General features: G+C 44.4%; 1 protein-coding gene across 4 annotated transcripts in view; it reads right to left on the reverse strand.

Annotated features, from left to right (window-relative positions):
* The window catches only part of FRMD4A (FERM domain containing 4A), a 365202-nt gene that overhangs the window by 311451 nt on the left and 33126 nt on the right, over positions 1–20625 (reverse strand). Inside the window, exon 1 of one of the 4 annotated variants that reach the window (XM_010365953.2) lies at positions 18925–19637. The exons of the other annotated variants lie outside the window; for them this stretch is intronic. Within the exon in view, the coding sequence (XP_010364255.1) occupies positions 18925–19068 (144 nt within the window). The 5' untranslated portion in view covers positions 19069–19637. Of the gene's footprint in view, positions 1–18924; positions 19638–20625 lie in introns of those variants that run through there. 4 annotated transcript variants of the gene reach the window in all.

Consider the following 20625-nt stretch of genomic DNA (forward strand, 5'->3'; position numbering starts at 1 on the left):
TATTCTCACACTGCTGATAAAGACATACCTGAGACTGGGTAATTTATAAAGAAAAAGACATGTAATGGGCTCACAGTTTCACGTGGCCGGGAAGGCCTCACAATCATGGTGGAAGGCAAAAGGCATGTCTTACATGGCCGCAGGCAAGAGAGAGTGTGTGCAGGGGAACTCCCCTTTATAAAACCATCAGATCTCCTGAAACTTATCCACTATGATGAGAACAGCATGGGAAAGACCCGCCCCCATGATTCGGTAACCTCCCAACCGGGTCCCTCTCATGATATATGGGAATTGTGGGAGCTAAAATTCAAGATGAGATTTGGATGGGGACACAGCCAAACCCAATCAGTGGCTCCAGTGGCCCAAGTCATGGGAAGGGGAATTGAGATGAGAAATTCCCCTTCCAGAACCATCAGAGCCCTGCAGACCCTGGTGTCACCATCCATGCATGGCAGCACTGTCCCATGTTCTGTGGCTGGCAGCCTGTGTGAGCTATTGGGATCATCATAGCTCTGCCAAGGTAGTACGTGGAGTTCATCTCAGATCCACTGACTTGGGTTCAAAACCCCGTACCAAACCCTTCCAGAGTGCCGGTGTTCAATGCAGGGTCTTCTCTCAAACCCCTCTCGTTACACTTTTAACTTGCAATAGATTGTAAGTGGGCTAGAAATCATCGGTACATTATCTTTAAAAGCAACTTGGATTCTCTTCTAATAAAAGACATGCACTTCATTTATTTTAGCCATGGACACAATTTTCTTTCTTAGGGCCAATTTTTCAAATGTCACAGACTACATAACAAAGCATACATCATATTCAATTGTCTGTGGTAAGGTAGTCTTCCAACTCTTCCAACCCCATGTTAATAATTCTGCTTTTTTTTTTTTTTTTTTTTTGAGACAGAGTGTCACTCTGTCACCCAGGCTGGAGTGCAGTGGCTCAGTCTCAGCTCACTGTAGCCTCCGACTCCTGGATTCAAACGATTCTTGTACCTCAGCCTCCGCAGTAGCTAGGACTACAGGTGCTCACCATCATGCCCAGCTAATTTTTGTATTTTTAGTAGAGATAGGGTTTCGCCATGTTGGCCAGGCTGGTCTTGAACTCCTGACCTCAAGTTATCCGCTTGCCTCAGCCTCCCAAAGTGTTGGGATTATAGGCGTTAGCCACTATGCTTGGACTAATTCTGCTCTTAAATGCCATTTGATGATGGGTGATCCATTGTACTCCTAATCCAAGTCGCTGAAGTATCTGGTGGCTATGTGGACTACCAATACAGCAGGGTAGAGAAGATTCCCTCTGGCCCTGGGCACTTCTTTTCTGCAGATGAGCCGCAATTCTAGTCCTCAGGCCTTTGCATGTGGCTAGAAACCAACCCTTGAAGTCTGGGGCTACAGTTCCCTCCTTAATTAAAAACATATTGTAATACCAGAAGTGGCGCCTGATGGCAAACTTATTTGCCAAAGTGGAGCCAGTGTCCTGCCGGGGTCTACTTTGTTTTGGAATTTGTAGCATATTAAAGGCCCTAAAGGGAAACTGTGTTCCATATGTGGAGATAACCAGCCTTCCAGAAAAACACAATGAGAAGAAAGGTGGGGCTGAGGGGAAGAGAAGGACATTATTACAATACATAAAGCAGCATGTATGAGGAATATTCCAGTATTTTCTGGTTTCTCCCATTCTTGGCTTGAAATTGGTTATGCATGTGAAAAACATCCAGGTGGCTTTTATTTTACACCCTTTCAAATTCATCTCTAAAGCTGTTGTAAAGGGATCTTCCAAGAAAGGCGGATTTCCAGGAGTACTTCAACAGAGTGAAATATTAATAATAAAATACTACCATTATGGAGCACCTTGTTTGTGCTATACAGTGTGCTGAGTGATTTAGGTAGAATTTTTTTTTTTGACAGTCTCACTCTGTCACTGTGTCACCTTGGTTCACTGCAACTCCGCCTCCCAGGTTCAAGCGATTCTTGTGCCTCAGCCTCCTGAGTAGCTGGGACTGCAGGCATGAGCCACCACACCCAGCTAATTTTGTATTTTTAGTAGAGATGGGGTTTTGCCATGTTGGCCAGGCTGGTCTTGAACTCCTGATCTCAAGTGATCTGCCTGCCTCAGCCTCCCAAAGTGCTGGGATTACAGGCATGAGTCACTATGTCCAAACTTATGTAGGTTCTTCATCTTTAAGACAACCCTAGAAGAAACTGATTTTGACCCCGTTTAACAGAAGACAAAACTGAGGCTCAGGATGACAAAGTTGCTTGCCAAGTCCATGCACGGGCAAATGGTGGAGCTGGAGTATGGACCTGTGTCAGTCTGACACTGAAGTCACCAAAAGTCATGTTGCGTACGCCATGATGCTAATCTAAAATTTCTAGCAAAGGGAAAATAAAATAATTGTGGATGTATGACTGTGTATTTTTCTGAGCGGCAGAGAAAACTGTTAGTTTACTAGACAATTAGCAGTGAGTACTAAGATTCAAATGAGTCAACTTGAATTTTCCAGCAGCATTAAGATTTCGTAAAACAGCAAGAGGTTAGATGAGAAAACGAAACAAATGGGCTACTCCTTGGTGTTGGCCCTTAGCAAAATCCTGGGAAGGGGGAAAGTGTAGACGCTGAGCATTTTTGAAAACTGAAATTCACAGTAAGTTCCACATTTGTTCTGATCCTCCCTCCAGCCCCCACACTGGGCAATTCCTCAAGGCCTGAGAACTGGGTGTCTGCTTGTCCAGAACATTCTTGTTAAATAATTGGCTTAGAAAGTCGTGAAAGGCGTCAGTGGCTCTGAACCACAGGGAAACCCAAACAGTTTATGAAGAACAAGATCAGCCCGCCTTCTAGTGGATGGCCCTGACTCAGCAGAGCTGTGTGTGAAAAGGCAAAGCTGGCCTTGAAGCTGAAACTTTCAACAAACAGGCAGATACCTTAGGGAGGCTACAGTGCCCCAGTGTTTATATTTCTGCATCTAACCCCTCCTTTTTGTTTTTTTTCTGAGACAGTTTCACTCTCGTTGCCCAGACTGGAGTGTAGTGGTGCAATCTGGGCTCACTGCAGTCTCTGCCTCCCGGGTTCAAACAAGTCTCTTGCCTCAGCCTCCCGTCTAGCTGGGACTACAGGCATGCGCCACCATGCCCGGCTAAATTTTGTATTTTTAATAGAGATGGGGTTTCACCATGTTGGCCAGGCTGGTCTCGAACTTCTGACCTCAGGTGATCCACCCGCCTCAGCCTCCCAAAGTGCTGGGATTACAGCCGTGAGCCATTGTGCCTGGCCACACCCCTCCTTTTTGATTAGCACTGTATCATAAACAGAGTCCAGAGAAAAAGGAGGAAGAGTAAAAATCCTCCTTTGCTGGGGAAAGCACAGTGTCTCAAGATTTAGAATCTAGCTGGGAACTGGGAATCTTTGGTATTCTTTCTGCAAGCAATATGAATTCACAGGGTTGAACAAATTCCTAGTCCTTTTTGCATTTTCAGTTTTCCGTTCCATTTATTCTTTATCTTTTTGGCCCCTAAAACTTGCTCACTCACTCCTTTTCTTTATCTCTGTTTGACTGTAAGCCACTTAGAAAGTTGATTACATATGGCGACTAGGAATCCACCATTCTTTTCCCCACACCTTTCCTTTTGCTTGCCTTTTTTTCTTTTTCTGAAAACCCTCCCCTCTGTAAGAGCCTATATAAAGCCTGCCTGTTCTTCAACTTCCTCCCTAGATCCTGCTCTCAGCCTGGCTTGCCTCTTCCTCTGAAATCCAGTGGTATTTCTTGTCAGAATTTCTCACCTGGTCCCCCGCTATACGCTACTGCAGTACATTGCTAGTTATCTCTTCCCTACTTACGTGTCTGATTTCCCTAGCTATTCTGAAAGTTACAGCAAAGACTGTATCCTATCCTTTTGTGTTTCTCTCTCGGTATCAGCACACCAACTGGCTTCTAACTCATTAAAGGTTGCGTGATTGGAATGTAAAACAGTCGCGTGAACAACAGCCATGACCACTTTTTATGGAATGCTTACTTTTTTTTTTTTTTTTTCACTCTTATTCCCCGGGCTGGAGTGCAGTGGCACTATCTTGGCTCACTGCAACCTCTACCTCCCGGGTTCAAGCGATTCTCCTGCCTCAGCCTTCCGAGTAGCTGGGATTACAGGCATGTACCACCATGCTAATTTTATGTTTTTAGTAGAGATGGGGTTTTTCCATGTTGGTCAGGCTGGTCTCGAATTCCTGACCTCAGGTGATTCACCTGCCTCGGCCTCTCACAATGCTGGGATTACAGGCGTGAGCCTCCATGTCCGGCCCGGAATGCTTATTGTCTGTCAGAATGATGCTAAGAGCTTTACGTACAATATCCCATTCATCACAACAAAATGTTGAGGTCTTATCATCCCCATTTTACAGCAAAGGAAGCTGAAGTTACATAGCAGGATCGTGAACACACAGCTAGTAGCTGCTGAAACTAAGATTCACCTTCTGTGGGCCGTGGTAGCTCATGCCTATAATCTCAGCACTTTGGGAGGCCAAGGCGGGCGGACCACTTGAGGCCAGGAGTTTGAGACCAGCCTGGTCAACATGATGAAACCCCGTCTCTACTAAAAATACAAAAATTAGCCGGACGTGATGGTGCACACCTGTGGTCCCAGCCACTTAGGAGGCTGAGGCAGGAGAATCACTTGAACCTGGGAGGTGGAGGTTGAAGTGAGCTGAGATCAAACCACTGCACTCCAGCCTGGGCGACAGAGCAAGACTCTGTCTCAAAAGCAAAACAAAACAAACAACAACAAAACAAAAAACAGAGAAAGATTCAGCTCCAGAGCTATGGTATTCCAGTCACCATGCCTCCCCGTCCCCAATCTATTTGATGACTAAAATACCAATGAAATGAAAGGAGGATATTTGAAGTTCTGAGGAACATGACTGTAGAAATGGTGAACAAGCAACGTCAGCTGAAAGAGGAAGGAGACGATGTGAGGATTCCACAAAAATACCTTGGTAGTCAGCAGGTTTCTCATACTGACCCCCTAGTATGGACCATATTGCCTGGTGCTTGAAACCCTGGACTCTGAAGTCAAACTGGGTTTGAATTATTCTCTACAATCACTAGTTGAGTGATCTTCGGCAAATGATTTAAAGCTCCCTGTGACTCAGTTTCCTCATGCATAAAATTTGGACAGTAAGGTACCCGCTCATCTGGTTGCCTTGAGGATGAAACCTGTACATGTGAAGTGCGTGTGCATTGAGCATTAAATAAACGTCCACTGTTATTCATCAAGAACTTCTTAGTCCAAAGCCATAGAATCTGATCTGAAAGGCTAAATGGGCCATTTCACAAGACTTCAGTGAGTGAGCAAGAGCTGTTTTTATCTTTCAATCCCAAACACGACAAATAAACTGAAGGTAGACAGTTTTATACGACAAAAGAAGGCAACCAGCTGACTGTATTTTAAGCATTATCAAATGCGCCAACATGGTGCTGACCTCATCAGGACCGGGACCGACACTGAGAGAGTCTTTGCCCAAATGGCTGCAAGGGTAAGGGAGGGAAAAAGGAAGGAACTCTGGTGGGAGGTGGTTAACACTATGGTAGGTGAACCAGTGTTTCGTACAATTACTACACACAGTGATTAAGAGCCGGCTCAGACCAGGCCTCTCTGTGATCTTGGGGTGTGTGACCACGCCTCCATTTTCTTATCCATAAAATGGGGGTAATTAATCAGTTAATTGGGAGCATTTACTTACATACTAATTGGGAGACTTAGTATGTATGTAAAGCACCTGAAACAGAACTAAATAAACACCATTTGTTTATTCTGCTTTTATTTGTTTGTTTTTGAGATGGAGCCTTGCTCTGTCGCCCAGGCTGGAGTACAGTGGCGTGATCTTGGCTCCCTGCAACCTCCCCTTCCTGGATTCAAGTGATTCTCCTGCCTCAGCCTCCCAAGTAGCTGGGATTACAGGCACACACCACCATGCCCAGCTAATTTTTTTGCATTTTTAGTAGAGATGGGGTTTTGCCATGTTGGCCAGGCTGGTCTCAAACTCCTGACCTCAGGTGATCCACCCACCTCAGCCTCCCAAAGTGCTGGGATTACAGGCGTGAGTCATTGTCCCCGGCCTATTCTGCTTTTTACAATTATAACCAGTCTAGACTGGTAGTTTCTTTGGATGGTTGAGGTGTAGCCTTGATGGAAGAGAAGGGATTGCACTGGACTAAGTTAACAATTTTCCCCAGCACTCTATTTTATTCTATGAAATGGCTTAAATATGGGAATTTTATGGGACAGCCTTGGCTGGGATTCTTAGCAATGGGCACTTGCAATTATGAGAGTCCCTTCTCAATAAAAGCCCCCTCTCCCTGCAACAATGATAATTAGAGAATGTCTATCCATACTCAAAAGCTGTGAGTGGGTTGCGTGCGGTGGCTCACACCTGTAATCCCAGCACTTTGGGAGGCCGAGGTGGGCAGATCATGAGGTCAGGAGTTCAAGACCAGCCTGGCCAATATGGTGAAACCCCATCTCTACTAAAAATATAAAAATTAGCCAGGCATGGTGGCACGCACCTGTAGCCCCAGCTACTTGGGAGGCTGAGGCAGAAGAATTGCTTGAACCTGGGAGGCAGAGGTTGCAGTGAGCCGAGATCGTGCCACTGCACTCCACTCCAGGTGACAGAGCAAGACTCTGTCTCACAAAAAAAAAAACAACAAACACAGGTTTTTTTTTTTTTTTTTTTTTTTTTTTTTTTTAGATTTGTAATCATCAGGTGACAGGTTCACTATTCTTCAAAGACCTTTTAGAGGAGGGTATTTTAGATAATGGCCAGGTTGTGTCATGATGGCTGAGCTCATTTTTTCATGGGTTTACCTGCTTCATGAGCTTGGGAGACAAACCAGATATAACACAGTCGTGAAAATGAGGCCACGCCAAGTTCATGCATGTGCTCAGTTTCCACCCGGGAGCACTGTGGGAGCTGGCACTTATTGCCCTTCTGCTGCCATTCCTGGATCAGAGCCCTGCAATACTGGGTCAGCTGCAATTTGCCCCCCAGGGCTGAGTATCAACAGGCACTTCCCCTCGCTCTGCAAATGCTTGGGGGTGTCCTCGTGCTCTCTATTTGGCCAAGAGAGAACTTGAACCACAGGTTATTTGGCCCAGACTAGTAGATGCTGTGGAAAAGGCACTGTGGCTGCTCCAGAACAGGGAAATCACAAAATGCTTGCCTTGGGAAGCATAAACAAAGCCGCATGGTGTAGGAGGGGCAGCCCCCGCCTTTGGATCCAGGATTGGAGGGAGGAGAGAATAGAGGCCTTTTTAGATTTCTAGGAACCACTAACAGTGTGAACTTTACTTTTCTTTCTTTCTTTCTTTCTTTTTTTTTTTTTGAGGCGGAGTCTCGCTCTGTCGCCTGGACTGGAGTGCAGTGGCCGGATCTCAGCTCACTGCAAGCTCCGCCTTCCGGGTTCCCGCCATTCTCCTGCCTCAGCCTCCTGAGTAGCTGGGACTACAGGCGCCCGCCACCTCGCCCGGCTAGTTTTTGTATTTTTAGTAGAGACGGGGTTTCACCGTGTTAGCCAGGATGGTCTCAATCTCCTGACCTCGTGATCCGCCCGTCTCGGCCTCCCAAAGTGCTGGGATTACAGGCTTGAGCCACCGCGCCCGGCCGAACTCCACTTTTCTATGAGCCCCAGGAGGTATCTGCTACCCAAGACGCCAACATTGCCTGCCTAGAATCTTTGGTGGCAGCTTGTTTCCTGACAAAATTGTTTGTCAAAAGCCTTCAATGAATTTCCTCTGGAAACTTAAAGGAAACTCACCACAGTTACGATAATAGTAACAATCCTACACTTATTTTGGAAATGGACGCTTTAATTTTTTGAGACATTAAGGAATATTGTTCTGTACTCATCATTTCTCAGGTGACACAGAAAGATCAAGCATCTAGAGATTTGCTTTGATTTTGTAGCCCAGGAATAAATTGATAACTGTGGCTAAACATTGATTGGACCTGTACTATTTCTCAGGTTTGGTCTATGTACTTTATATATGTAGTCTCATTCATTCCTGAGGATAACACTATGTGGCAAATAATGTTATTGCCATGTTATAAATGAGAGGATTTGGGCTCCAAAGGGGAAGTGATTTGTACTCAGACTTACCCTCTTGGAGTAGGGACTTATATATAATTCGTGGACTTCAGGACACGTGCTTCTAATATCATGCTAAGCTGACTGTCTGGGATGGGCTGACTGGCAGCCCAACCCACCTGCACTTCCCAGTCTGTGTGGTAGTTGGGTGTGTGGTCATGTGACCAAGTTCTGGCCAATGAGAAGAAGGGGAGACCCACTTCTTCTTGGTCTGACCCGTAAAAATCTCTCACCAGAGCTCTTCCATTCTCTGCCCTCTTTTTTTTTTTTTTTTTTTTTAAGTGAAGAGGACACTGAGACCCAGAGGGCAGAGTCACAAGATGACATCGAATGATCCTACGGAAGGCTGTCTACCTACCAGAGCATGTTTAACTTTTTATGAGTAAGAAATACATTTCTCTTGTGTTAAATCACTGAGATTTCCAAGTTATTCACTGCAGAAGCTAAAGTTACTTTAACTGATGACCCCTATGGTAAAAATGGATTAAGCACAGTTAAAACATGATTGTAAGTGGCTCCTTAGCCAGAATTTATGTCTCCTTCCAAATGGTATGCTCTCTCTCAATCTGCAGAGGATGTGGCCACAACTAGGAAATTCTCCTCCAACTTACAAAGATGAGAAAGACACCCCCATATCCTCTTTCCATTTTTCAAAGGGAGTTAACACGACATGAAAATAATCAGATTGCAGGACAGTCATTCACTGGAAACCCATCTGGTGTGGTGATGAGCTCATACCCTTGAGAATGAAGAAAATTTCCATCTGAGGCTGGGTGGTGAGGCTTCCAAAACAGACCAGCTGGTTTTCAAAAGGGCCAGTGGTGGGTACGACAGTGCTTAGTAGAGAGGGCCAGTGGCCAAGCTGTATAGGCAACATCATTGTAAATGATTTTAAACACATGATGCTTATTAAATAAAGCCACCTGATGGTTCAGAGCTCTTGTCCTCCCATCTGTCATAGCAACTTAGGTGTGATACCAAATGTGACTTCTGCCTGTCTACCTCCCACCACCTCAGCCTAGTTAATTCCTACTTATCTTTAAGACCTCTGACCAAATAGTGCCCCTCAAATAGCTTTCCCCAACATCACAGAAAAGGCAAGGTCCCTCTTAGGTTACCAGGTGCCTTGTCCTCAAAGCATTGACCTCCAATTTTAATTTGACTTGAAACTGTCTGATCATTATATTAATGCTGCTGAGTAAATGATGTTAGATTTCCACCTTTATAAGAATATGCAATCATATATACATATATATTTTGGTTTACCATTATATCTCCAGAGCTTAGCTCAATGTCTGGCACATAGAGGGTGTTCATTAATTATTTGTTAGATGATTGAACAAAGACATGAATGAATGAATGAATGAATTTACCATTCTACCTCCAGAACTTAGCTCAATGTCTGGTACATAGAGGGTGTTCATTAATTAGTTGTTAGATGAATGAACAAACACATGAATGAATGAATGAATGAATGAATGAATGAATGAATGAATGAATGAATCTTCATTTAATTAATGGAGAAGTAGAGGAACTTAGCCACTCAGCTTCTGCAGCTGCTACTAGCCATCTTCTTCCAAATGAGTCTGTTGAAAGAGACTACTCCGAATACACCATTTCTTCTGTAGCTGATCATTGCCCCAGAACAAATGTCTACAGGGTGGCTGTTGAGATCTCTCCCCAGAGGAGACCAGCCACTAACTTCTCTGAGTCTCGTTACGATACCATTATTTATAAAAATGAGGATGACAGTACTTACCCCCAAGGGTATTGAGAATCAAAAATAATAAAATGTATTTGGAAATATACTCTGAACATTTCAAAAAGATATGCATCTATATAGTTTTTTTTGGTGTCAAAACTTGTCTCTTACATGATGAAATTTTGAAAAGACACCCATTTGTGAAGACTAGAACCTTTTGAGAATGGTAAGCAAATAGACTCTCTATTTAGTGAAATATGCATTTTTTCAAGGGAATAGCAGAGCAATTAGATTCCTGATCATCTCCATCAGTTCCACCACAGGAGACTCCAAAACAAACACAATTTAAGTAAAACCCTGGCTGTTCTTCCAGTGGGATTACTATTCCTGAGCTCCACCTAAGTAGACCTTTAGAAGCCCTCAGTGCTCAAAGGTAGTTGGCTGTTGATCAAAAGCTCAAATTTTGAGTTGATTCCCACAATGCTTTGGTGGTGGATTAACATATGGCGGGAGAGACAGAACCCAAATTACTGGTGGCTGATGCAAAAACTGGCACCTAATAGTAAACCTCCAAACAAAGTATTATTTACTCACTGGAACAAAGAAAAGTGCTTTCAAGGAGAATGAAAACATACCCCATGTTGTGTCAGATTCAAGAATATTTTATGAACAAAGTAAAAATTGAGCTGCTAGGTTGTTTGCAAATACTATCCACATCAAGGAAGAACAATTTGAAAATGTAAGAAGAGAGAGTTTTGCTTTCCATCCTATTGCAAAAATATGTTTCCGTGTCAATTTAAGAAAGTACGGTTGCAAACGACAGGGTGAGTGAAATGGAAGCACACCGGTAGAAATGTAAACACATCTTCCTTTACTGACAGGTACCTAGGGCCTTAACGAATGCCCCAAAAAAACTAAAAACAAACAAATGTGCAGACTTGACAGAGAAGTTTAATAGATTTGCTAAGGTGCAAGCCTCTTTTTTTTTTTAACCACACATGTAGATCATCAGAGAAAAGGCCAAGCCCACACCATATGTAGGCATTAAATAATATGCAGGGCATCACTCTTTAAAACATACATTGCCATAACAGAATGATGAAAGGGGAACAGCAAAAACAGCAAATTGACAATCAAAGCCCAACTTTCCACATGTGGAAACGTTTGGTTGGGTCATGGCAGAATCCATCAGTCCCAGATTGGTTGTATGAGTTGTTTGTGAAGATAAAAACGAATCATTGAAAACCCAATCTCATTTTAGAGGAATTGTTCTTTATTAGGAGAATGGATCATTGATGTCACTATAACTAATCATGTGGACAGTTGATAGAGATACATTTTCAAAATCATTATTCTAGAATTTCTCAGTTTCAGAAGCATATTTTCTACAAAGAAGAAAACACACAAAGTGTTCTACGTAATTACAAACCCTAGTCTAGGTTGGTAGGTGATCTCACATATTAGCTCACTTGTTTTTCTCACAGAGTGTGTGAGAAATTCGGTATCAATAGGTCATTGCAGGCCTGGCTCTGTGGTCTCCAGACAGCCAGTGTTAAAGCATTAGGTTAGAACTGCTATGCAGATTAGGAAAAGGACCCTTCTCAAACTCCTAACACATGGATGTTCACTCTAGCCACTGGTCCATATTTCCTTTCTAGAAGCAGCAGTGATGGGTGAACCACTGATAACTGTAAAACCGTGTAACATTCAAGGGCATTCATGCTTGGAGGAAGGTGGGGTGTACCCTGTGACCCTCAACACAGCCATCCCAGAACCAGGGAGAGGAGAGGACCAGGCGTGTTATCTTGATGGTGCTTTGTCAACAGGCATTAGAAAATAAAAAAAACAGGAACAAAGTCCACAACTCTGATGACTCTGATGAAGCATGCAGTTTCTACAAATAGACCAAAAAAAAAAAAAAAAAAAAAGCAAAACAAAACAAAAAACACCAAAAAAAAAAAAAAAAATACAATCCCCCTGCCCATTAACCAACGAATGACTTCCAACTTAAAAAGAAAAATTTAAAACAGGTTTACATATGCCATACATATGTGTTTTACGTCTTTGGGGCCAGAAGGAATTTATGGTAAGCCAATAATTCAGATTGTTGGTCTTATTTATTTTATTTTTCCTATAGTTTTACTGCATAGCCAGGAGCGGTGTGGAGCTGGAGGCAGGGTGGGGGTGGGTGGGGAGGCAATAGAGAGGACAGAACTCGATTTGTCATGAAACTAATGAAGCTTAAACTTCAGGGTTCCTCATTTCATGGGATCTTGCAAGTCTCCGGGACAATTTCTAGCAAGATATTCATGCATTCATTGTTTGCAAAACTGAGGTATTTTAATTGTCATCAGTTACAACTAATGCCGCTTTCTTTTTTTTTTTTTTGAGACGGAGTTTTGCTGTGACACTAGGCTGGAGTGGTGCAATGGCGTGATCTTGGCTCACTGCAACCTCCGCCTCCCTGGTTCAAGTGATTCTCCTGCCTCAGCCTCCCAAGTAGCTGGGCCTACAGGTGCCCACCACCTGGTGGTGCCCACCACGGCCAGCTAATTTTTGTATTTTTAGTAGAGACGGGGTTTCATGTTGGCCAGGATGGTCTTGATTTCTTGACCTCATGACCTGCCCGCCTCGGCCTCCCAAAGTGCTGGGATTACAGGCATGAGCCACCGCGCCTGGCCAATTAATGCCTCTTTCTATGTTGACTTTTCCCCTCTGTCAAATTTCCTCTTTTGCTCAGGTAACATTGGAATGACCACTGGGCATTTTTTTTTTTTTTAATTCAGCTAAGAAGAAAGGTCAGGATAAATTCAGTTTGGGAGTCAGGAATATATTTGAAGTCCACAGACATTGCCATCTGTAATCAAGTTACGGTGAGCTGCACCAGCGTAGAAATGGCTTCCAGCAAGAACCCTCACCCCTAAAAGCCGACTCACCCACCTTGTTCATGAAGGACTAGAGATCTTATCAAGATATGGCTGCATCTTATGGCGCTAGGCTGTGAAGGTATGTGGCTAGCAGAAGAGAAAGAAGTTTTAAAATGCCAAGAGCCAGAAACCCATCTGTAGAGGAATCTTCCAATCCTCAGACTGATAAGATAGTAAGTGGAGAGTTCCATTCTCATACCTCCTGGTCACAGGCGGAAGTGTTCCCACTGTCAGGAGTATGTTTAATATATAAGACACAGAATTACAAAAGCACTATACAATGTTTTCTTTACTGAAGGAACTAGAATATAATTGGATGTTCCTGCAATCCCTGTGTTTAGATGACATATACCTATAATCTTACTCTCAACAGCATGTTCTGCAATCGATCATATAAAAAGAAACTTGTAAGAAGTCTTCCCAAGTTCTTCAATAATTCTAAAAATCTGCACAGTATTTCCAATGACAAGTTATGAACTGGAAAGAAACCTTTCTTTCTTTCAGTAATGAAAGGACAAATTTTGATCAGCCATACCATGGGAAAGACAGACTTAGCTTTCTCTTCTCTCTCTGTAGAAAATGTTATGAAATCATTATCTTGTGAAGAAGAGATCAAAGAGTAGGCAACCAAAATAGGTAGGAAGAAGAGGATAATAGGGATGTTGGTAGGTTAATTAATAAACACACATTCCTTTTCTGAATTTTGTGATGCTTCTCATAATTGTCAGCTTTCTTACATTTGTAACTTGTGACTTTTTCTTTCATATCTAAATTTGTATTTTTTTTTTTTTTTTTTTTTTTGAGAGAGAGTTTCGCTCTTGTTGCCCATATTGGAGTACAGTGGTGCCATCTCGGCTCACTGCAACCTCTCGAACTCCTGACCTCCTGGGTTCAAGTGATTCTCCTGCCTCAGCCTCCTCAGTAGCTGGGATTACAGGTGCCTGCCACCATGCCCAGCTAATTTTTTTTGTATTTTTAGTAGAGACAGGGTTTCACCATGTTGGCCAAGCTGGTCTCGAACTCCTGACCTCAGGTGATCTGCCCGTCTTGGCCTCCCAAAGTGTAAGTTTGTATAATTTTTAATGATTTTCCTTTTAAGTCTCCCCTACCCCCAATTACATTAGGTTGGTGCAAAAGTAATTGTGGTTTTTGCTGTAATTAAAAGTAATGGCAAAAACTGCAGTGACTTTTGTACTAACCTAATGGAAGCTGCAGGCCGTACCATTAACCCTGGTTTGGGAGGGTAACATGATAAAGAAGTCATATGTAAAAGACACTTGGAAAAACAAAAGTCCCTGTTGAGAAGAGGCTGGAGATGTGCAGGGGGCTGCCACTCACCCACAGCCATGGTTCTGGGAGTGAGATGGAAATCTGGATGGGACAGAAGTTTCCCTCCAGGGTCGGGGCTGAGTGCTGTTCAGAGAAGGGGACCCCTGTGCTGAGTAGCACACCACAGCCACATCCTGCCTCTGCGTGTGACCTGGAGTGATCACATTCTTTCTCATGATAATAAAAACAGAAGTCATTATATGAAAAATATACTTGCACACGCATGTTTATAGCAGGACAATTTGCAATTGTGAAAATGTGGAACCAACCCAAATGCCCATCAATCAATGAGTGGATAAAGAAACTGTGGTATATACATACGATGGAATGTTAGTTAGCCATAAAAAGGAATGAATTAACGGCATTCTCAGCGATCTGGATGAGACTGGAGACTATTATTCTAAGTGAAGTAACTCGGGAATGGAAAACCAAACATCATGTGTTCTCACTCATGAGTGGGAGCTAAGCTATGAGGATGCAAAGGCATAAGAATGACCAATGGACTTTGGGGACTCGGGGAAACGGGAAGTAGGTGAAGGATAATAGACTACAAATTGGGTGCAGTGTATACTGCTTGGGTGAGGGGTGCACCGAAATCTCACAAACCACCAGTAAAGAACTTACTCATATAACTAACACCACGTGTTCCCCAATAACCTATGGAAATAAGAAATTAAAACAAAACAAACCAAACAAACAAAAAAACAGCTAACATGGATTGGTTGCCTGGGATAGGCCAAGCCATGGGCTTAATTTGAATGCTCTGAGTCAGTCCTCCTGGTCATCTTGTCAAGTCATTGCCACACCCTCATTTGTCAGGTGCCACATACGACTTTTTGTCCTCTGTCATTAGTTCCTGCTAATATCAGGAATCACGTGTTAATACGGATTGTGTAGGCTGAGCGTAGTGGCTCACCGCTATAATCCCAGCACTTTGGGAGGATGGCACCGGCTGATGGCTTGAGCTCAGGAGTTTGAGACCAGTCTGGACAACATGGCAAAACCCCATCTCTACAAAAAATAGGAAAATTAGCTGGGCATGGTGGCGCATGCCTGTGGCCCCAACTGTTTGGGAGGCTGAGGTGGAAGATCCCCAGAGCCCAGGAGGTTGAGGCTGCAGTGAGCCACGATTGCACCACTGCACTTCAGCGTGTGGTGCGTATGACATTTTATACATATTTAAAGCGTCTCCCCAGTGATCCTGATGCTGCCTTTTACTGTGTGCAGAATGAGGCCCCTTCAGCTCAGTCACTCCAGGTGGACAGCACGTTAGAATCAAAAACCCTTAGACCATCCCAACAACTAAGCTCCGGGTCAACCAAATCAGAACAGCTGGGAGTCAGGACTGAGTATGGGTGTTTTTAAAAAGTTCCCCAGCTGAACTCATCCAGAGCCATCAGCGATTGCCTTAGCCAATGGAGACGCCACAAACTACAAAAAAGTACTGCTTAAAAAAAATACATTAAAATGGCCATTAATCACCATATCACTAATAAATAAATACACTGAAGATGAGTCTTTCCCAAGATGCAAAAATATAATATTTCAACAAAAGCAACATTTCACATTTGTATGTTTTTTAGTCTTTGCGACACACTTTCACATCCATCGCTTATTTTATTTTATTGTATTTATTTTATTTTATTTTATATTTTTGAGACGGACTCTCGCTCTTCTCACCCAGGCTGGAGTGCAATGGCCGGATCTCAGCTCACCGCAACCTCCACCTCCTGGGTTCAAGCGATTCTCCTGCCTCAGCCTCCTGAGTACTTGGGATTACAAGCATGTGCTACTATGCCCGACTAGTTTTTTGTATTTTTAGTAGAGATGGGGTTTCTCCATGTTGGTCAGGCTGGTTTTGAACTCACGACCTCAGGTGATCCGCCCGCGTTGGCCTCCCAAAGTGCTAGGATTACAGGCGTGAGCCACTGCACCTGGTTCCATCGCTTGTTTGAGCCCTGCAATGCTATGAAGCTATCATTCCCATGCTGTAATGGAGAAAGCAAAGGCTAGGAGCGACTAACAGATTTTTTTTTTTTTGAGGGGACAGTGAAGTTTTCCTGAGCAAAGGCAGCTGCTCTCTGCACTTTTCTCAAAGTCTCTATTTTTTGAAATGCAATTCTTGTGTTCTTGGCTCTTTCCTGTGAGACTGTGAAGAATGGGAAACGGCCTGTGTATCATTGCTGATGTGCCTTTAAAGCGCCCCTGCTTGACAGTAGAAAGGAGGGATGGAGAAGGTAAATGCTGACCCTGGGCTGGTAATCTTGGACCTCCTGCAGACCACCCCAGCCTGCTCTTGCTCTGGGCCGCCTCTTCCTTTCCCGCCCCCCTCGGCCTGGCTCTGCAGGCTGCTAACTGGTCCTTGTCCACCGAGCCTCCCAGGTTGGTGAATTGGTTTAGACTTGCCATCCTGGCTGCCTTCCAGACCCACCTGTGGGGATTACCTCCCAGCTGCCTGTGTTGGCCATATCTGCCCCCAAGGGCCTGGCTTGGCCAGAGACCACAGAGAAGCACGAGGCATGGTTAGCCTTTTAGTCCCAAACACCCACGACAGGGCCAGGTACCTATCTGCTGCTCAGGACCTGTCTGCGGAGTTGAACTGAGTCATGCTTGAGCAGGAATGTATTCTTTTCCAGGCCTGGTGGCCAATCATTCAGCACTCTCTTCAGTATACCTAGGACGTTAATGAAAATCCTGAAAAAGGTCCCTGAGGCGGGGCTAGCCCACCCTGCTTAGTTGATTTAAAAGACAAAGAGTGCCAGGTATGGGGGCTGACACCTGTAATCCTAGTGCTTTGGGAGGCTTAGGCAGGAGGATCACTTGAGGACAGGAGTTCAAGACTGGCCTGGCCAACATAGTGAGACCCCCCCGTCTCTACAAAAGTTTTTTTTAAATTAGCTGGTCATGGTGACATGGTCCCAGCTACTTGGGAGGCTGAGGTGGGAGGATCGCCTGAGCCCAGGGAGGTCGAGGCTGCAATGAGTCATGGTTGCAGCACTTCACTCCAGCCTGGGTGACAGAGCAATACCCTGTTCCCTCCCCCACCAAAAAAAGAAGGAGATGAAAAGAAAGTGACAGGTGGAAGCCGGAAGCCAGGGCTTCAAAACTCATTCGTAATCACTGCAAAGAGAATCATCTTGACTAAGTAATTACCGCTACATACCCAGCTTGGGGACTTTGACTCTAAATCACGGTTTCAGAAAAGCTTCAGATGGACAAACCAGCCACATTACTGCTTGAACCTCCCAGCTGGGGATTTTTCCCCGCCCCCAGGATTTCTTTCAGATTCACAACCTGTCATAGGAAATCTTATGTAAATTTTTCAGATGCTTGTCAAATTTGGAAGGAGTTCTCTGTAAGTTTCTTTCACATATGATCTATGACAGACACACTTGATGTTTAAAGTTTTTAGGTACGTGTCCTTCAAGCACAAGAATTCTAGAAAAGTCTTCAGAAGCCATGTAAAGGGTCTACCCCTCGCCTGCCCAGGGGCAGGTGAAGAAGCAGGCGCAGGGGTCCTGGGGGGCTGTGCCCATCTGTGAAATCAACCTGACACCCTCGGGCACATCTTCCAGGGAGCCTCCCTTCCCTGAAAGTCCAGACATTCCAGGAGGAGGGGTGGAGCGAGGGGACGGGTGGTTTAGCCAGTGCGGTTTATTAAGGGATTATAGACCACCAAATTACACCAAAAAATATGAAGGCCAGCTGGGCATGCTGGGTTACAAGTATTGTCATGAGCCAGCTCATAGGAGGGGAGGCCAAAACCACTCAAGTCAACTTAATGAAATGAACTGGGTTACAAACACCCGTCAGAGGAGGAAAAACAAGTGACATCCCCCTTCAAGAGCCAGGCCAAGGGACATTCTTTCACTTGCTACACTGCCTGCACCCTCCACTCCCCATGCAATCTGGGTACTCTCAGGCAGGGCTGGGGCTGTCAGGACTGAAGTCTCCGTGGCCAGCAGGGACGTGGCTTACTGCCACCTATGTGGACTGGTAGCTGGAGAAGGCAGACACTCTTGTCTCCCCTTTTTGAAGTGCTCTGCACCCTACCACCAGTTAACTGACTCAGAAGTGCCACTCTCCCTCAGGAAAGTTTCTCTCCTTTTCTCATATTTGGGTTGAGAGGTGTGTGTCTGAATCCAGAGGCCACTATGTAAAGGAAAGGAGGCTCAGTGGTGATGCCTAAGGATCTTCCCGCCTTGCCTCCTGTCCCACACACCACACTCCCCTTATCAGCTTGTCACCACCCCCAACACACAGTTACACACACATGGGTACACTCACATACACACGCATGCACACACGTGCTCACACACATGCATACTCACAGGCACACATGCATGCACACGCACGCACACATGCGCACACACACACACACACATGCACAGACAGTTTGATAAATCATCCGCTGTGAGAGGAGCATGGACTTATAGAAAGAATATCCTTTGTCTTTGCGGCCAGGAAAACTTTGGTTGAAATCACCAGGCTCTGTCTGGGTGACTTTGAACAACTTACATCCTTCTCTGAGTTTCAATAATCTCATCTCAAAATGGTGACAATAATCATCAAGATGGTGACATGGGCACTTCCTCAATCGGGTGGCTTTGAAAGCTGAATTAAATCATGTCCACAGTGCACTTCATGCGGTGCCCCGTATGGCATGCTTGACACCTAGATGAGGCTCTGCTCATGTTAACTGCTCCCTGTTAAATGTAACATGCTTCAGAGTCCCGAACGCATGTGACAGTAGCTCAAGCCCCCTTCCCCACCATTCACCGCCACTTTCCCATGCTTCAGAGAAATGCAAGAGGAGCTTCTGGTCCCACCTGATAGACGGCCCTGGAGATGCACCATGGTGTTAGCATCAGCTGCAGAACTCGAAGGTTACCGGCTTGGCAGGTCCTCAGCGCCCGGCAAGTCAGGTTCCAGCTCCAAGGCGGGTCCTCAGAGCCAAGCAGCCCAGCGGCCATGCCAGTCCCAGACTCTGCCGCCACCCCTCTGGTCCCTGGCCCCACATCCAGGGCTGTGTTCTTTTAGTGACACAAAGTGCCAGTGTCAGTAAGATTTAATCAGCCAAGGAAAAAATGCAGTCCAAATAACTCTGATTCCTCTGACTCTCCTCCCCCTACCTTCCCTCACCACCACCCTCGCTAATCCTCAGAGACTGCTTTCCTTCAAGGATAAGCAAAAGGCTCCGAACTCCCTCCTAAAATGTTTTCTCCCTGTCTCTAGGGACTCACCGCGGACAAGGTAAAAATAAACCTCAGCGTGCGGATAACGGCACATCCCTGTTTCTCAGTGCACTGAGGCTGGCTCTTCGGCAGATCAAACAGAACCTAGTGAATACCTCAGACCCAGAAGCATCACCGAGTCCGGGATCCCCTCCAGGGTAAGAAAGCTAAGAGCAGAGGGCTGCAGCCTTCCATGCAACATTCCCCAGACATTCCATCTCTTTCCTTAACTCTTTACAACTTGGAGAACCCACGAGCTTCCACATGGTCAAGCAAAAAGTCCCATTCTGTAGCAGCACTGGAGAAATTGCTACTTCTGTGGGCAATTTGTAAAAAGCCAGGCATTTTCTTTGGAAGCGTCCCAAGTTTAGATTGGGATTGAAATGGCTGGAAAGAATACTTTTCTGATGGATTTCATACCAACATCCAAGATTTGGAGGAAAGCAGGGAAAAGGAGGTAAGGTCAAGCTATCCCATTTTGTTTTTTTTTCTCATGATGGGTTACTTCCTATAAACGGTCTTGCTACATTGGGTAAGCTACATGCATGCATGCATGTTGGGTAAGCTACAGGTAGAAATTAACCCAAGGAAAGTCCTTCAATTAAACATGTTATAACCATTGGAATTTCATACATTGTTTTGATTGTTGATTATTTTAGAAGGGCATCTGCATCCTAATTCAATAAATTATATACCAAAAGGTGAGATTCCAAAGCTGGAAGGGAAAGAAGGGGGAGGGGAGAATGCAGCCACGACCTAGCTGTACAATTAAGAGAAGAAGCATGTTTAATCTTTAATGTCATTTTGATTGTACAGTCCTGAAAAATCATGGTAAGTTATAAGGCATATTTGCCTTCTCCACATTCCACTTGTTTATTTATCATCTGTCTCTTCAATCCTAACTAATACCATCAGAAAAGTAGAAATGTAAAATGTACTAATCTACTAGAGCATCCTGCAGTCCTATGTAACCTCAGTTTGAATTTGGCTGTGTCATTTTCTGTGTGGCCTCGGACAAATTAATTAACTCCTCTGACTTATTTCTTGTTCTGTCAGATGGAAATGGTACCTACCTCACTAGGTTGTGAGGATTAAATGAGGTGACATACTTAAAGTGGATAATAAAGAGCATGGCATGTGGCTGATAGTTTTCCCTCTACTTATCATGATCTGGTAATTCAAAGACATTATCTACCACTGATAATATGAAACCCTTAGGATAAAAATTTTTGTTTCTCTAAATTATGTTCTTTTAATACCTTTTTTTCCTTTTGCTTTGAATTTATGCATTGATTT

The sequence above is a fragment of the Rhinopithecus roxellana genome, chromosome 11 (assembly GCF_007565055.1).
Source record: "Rhinopithecus roxellana isolate Shanxi Qingling chromosome 11, ASM756505v1, whole genome shotgun sequence".
NCBI classification, from domain to species: Eukaryota; Metazoa; Chordata; class Mammalia; order Primates; family Cercopithecidae; genus Rhinopithecus; species Rhinopithecus roxellana.